Source organism: Phalaenopsis equestris, unplaced genomic scaffold, assembly GCF_001263595.1.
Source record: "Phalaenopsis equestris unplaced genomic scaffold, ASM126359v1 Scaffold000716, whole genome shotgun sequence".
NCBI classification, from domain to species: domain Eukaryota; kingdom Viridiplantae; phylum Streptophyta; class Magnoliopsida; order Asparagales; family Orchidaceae; genus Phalaenopsis; species Phalaenopsis equestris.
Genome location: NW_018165156.1, coordinates 277,300 through 280,209, shown reverse-complemented (window position 1 = coordinate 280,209; position 2,910 = coordinate 277,300). Strand labels below are relative to the sequence as shown.

The window sequence follows — 2,910 nt, the reverse complement described above, 5'->3', positions numbered from 1 at the left end:
TATATATATATATATATATATATTGAAATTTAGGTGTAGGATGTATTAAATACATAGGCATTGAGTGGTATGTACGTAAATATTTGGTTAAGAAATTAATAAGGTAGCTAGCTGGACAATACACATGCAGCGTTATATATAAGCATTGGACCGTCATGAAGAACAAAGCAAGCAAGCAGACTTAAGTTCAACAAGAACAAATAAGAAGAGGAAGAAATGAGGAGCTTTACTAATTCCACGCTTCTTTCAAAATCCGCCATTTCATCTCATACCCTAAGTAGTAATTATCATCACCTGGGATCACTCAGCTTCAGCAACTTCAGCTATCCTGCCGTTGTTCGCCCTAATTACTTTCACAGAAGTAGGCCTACAGGTATTTATTTTTTTGAGTTGCAGGACACTCCCTATTCTACAGACTAGACTATTAATAGTATCTTATAGTAGTACATAATTAATATTAGGAAGGTTTTTTGTCTACATGGGCAGGTGTCGGAGCTCTGAAAGTTATTTCAGAAGGAGCATTAGAGAAGAAGACAGATGACCCATCACCGTCGCAGCTGAACACATTTGATCCAGTATTTTATATATATATATATATATATATATAGTTTGAAAAAAAAGTAGGGAAATTCACTTGCCTACCACAGATTCTTATATATTTACATATCTAACCACTAAATATTTATATTATATGATTAATTGGACCAATTTGACAGTACTGCCATTTTGCAGGGGCATTTAGATACATACAGCTCAATTCCAATGTATTGACATGATCTAACATCTAAGTTTTATTTTCTTGCATTTATACCATTCAAAATTTTCATATCACTTTTAAAATGTGAAATGTACTTTTTCATGCAGATATAGATACGGTGGTGTATATGTAAAAAATTAAAGTTTAGATGTTAGATATTGTAAATACATAAGAATTGAGTGGTATGTATGTCAATAATCCTTCTTGTTTTTGCATTTCATGATAAAACTTTTGTCTTTAGTTCATTTGATCCAGTGTTAGTGCTTAACACATATTACATTTTCTGATTTTCTTAATATATAAGCAAATACAAATTATAACCGCACAATAACTACACGTCACGTTTTTTTCTGAAAATAAAAACTAACTAACCACATAACTGTTTTCCTAACCGCCTAACCACACGACGGTTTTCCTAACCACCTAACCATATGAAAAATGTGCAAAAAAAACATAAATAATTTCTGGAGACAACTAGATTAACTCAACAATCTCCTCCTTAATCTTGTTGTCCTTCACTGACGATTCACACACTAATTTTTTCTCTCATCTCCAAGAACTTCAATCTTGCAAGTGACTTTGTCAGAATATCAACACGTTGATCTTCTGTGCAAACATGTTGAATTTCAATCATTCTAGATTCAACACAATCACACAATTAGATTCAACACAATCTCTAATGTAATGGAATCGTGTATCGATATGTTTGCTCCTCTTATGGTAAACTGAATTCTCGCTTAATGCAATTGCAGACTGATTATCAATCTTCAGAACTACTTTCTTAACTTCGATTTTTAACAAGTCTGTCAATAGTCGTCCCAGCCACACTCCTTGACATGCTGCTGCACAGGCAGCGATGTACTCCGCTTCACAGGAAGATAACTCCACCACTTTCTGTTTTTGTGAACACCAACTAATAGAACTTGACACAAGGAAAAATATTAAACCTGAGGTACTTTTCCTATCATGAGTATCACCAGCTAGATCAATGTCTGAGTAACCGATCAGCTCCAAGCTTCCTTTCTTCTTCTCATAAACACAACCGAGGTATAAAGTTCCTTTTTTAAAGTTCCTTTCACTAAAGTTCCTTTCACGTACCGCAATATGAGCTTCACTGTGGTTATGTGCTCCGTTGTGGGCCTTTCCATGTATCTACTCACCATGCCAACAGAGAATGTCAAATCTGAGCGCGTGTGCAGTAGATATCTTAAACTGCCAACAATACTTCGGTATAAAGTTGTTTCTACATGTGGACTTGTGCTTTCCTTACTCAGTTTTAGGCGAGGTTCCATCGGAATTTGCGAAGGGTTGCAATCTTTCGCGCCGCATTTATCTAAAACCTTTCTTGCATATGCCGACTGATTAAGTGTAATCCTTTGAGAATTTTGACATACTTCAATTCCCAAATAGTAACTTAGTAACCCAAGGTCACTCATGCTAAACAATTTCTTCATCTATGATTTGAACTTGTCTGTCTTGAATACACTGTCCAGTGATGATTAAATCATCCACATAGACTCCAACAGTTAAAATCCTTTTACCTTGATTTCTCATGTACATGACATGCTCTAAAGAACACTTCTCAAAACCGAGTGTCCTCAATGATTTCTCCAGTTTTGAGTTCCAGGCTCTAGGTGCTTGTCGCAAACCGTACAATGCTTTGTGCAGTTTTAACACCTTGTGCTCTTCTCCCTTTATTTCAAATCCCGACGGTTGAGTGACATACACTTCCTCTTCCAAATCACAATTGAGGAAGAATGACTTCACATCCATATGATGAACCTCCCATCCTTCATGTGTCGCAATAGAGAGCAGCAAACGTACTGTCTCTAGCTGAGCAACAGAGGTGAAAATTTCATCAAAGTCTATGCATTGTCGTTGAGCGTACCCCTTTGCCACTAATCTCGCCTTGTGCTTCACAATTCTTCCTTGAGTGTCCTTCTTTAGCTTGTAAACCCATTTTTGACCTATAGGTTTGTGGTCGTTGGGTAATGGGACGAGCTTCCAAATTTCATTCCTTTGAATGGAAGAAATTTCCTCCTCCATTGCTTTTCTCCACATCGGGTCTGCCTTAGCTTCTTCGAGAGTTGATGGCTCCTCCTCTCCTAGCAAGCACAATCCCGAATACTCTAGTTCTATTGGGAAGGTTTCAT

The 2,910-nt window shown here is 36.7% G+C and overlaps 1 protein-coding gene across 2 annotated transcripts in view; it reads left to right on the top strand.

Moving 5' to 3' along the window:
- The window catches only part of LOC110030422 (bifunctional levopimaradiene synthase, chloroplastic-like), a 19,822-nt gene that overhangs the window by 9,432 nt on the left and 7,480 nt on the right, over nt 1–2,910 (top strand). The window contains exons 2-3 of one of the 2 annotated variants that reach the window (XM_020733129.1): nt 131–373; nt 487–575. In XM_020733129.1, the coding sequence (XP_020588788.1) occupies nt 217–373; nt 487–575 (246 nt within the window). In that variant the 5' untranslated portion in view covers nt 131–216. Of the gene's footprint in view, nt 1–5; nt 374–486; nt 576–2,910 lie in introns of those variants that run through there. The other variant, XM_020733130.1, reaches the window with a different exon arrangement.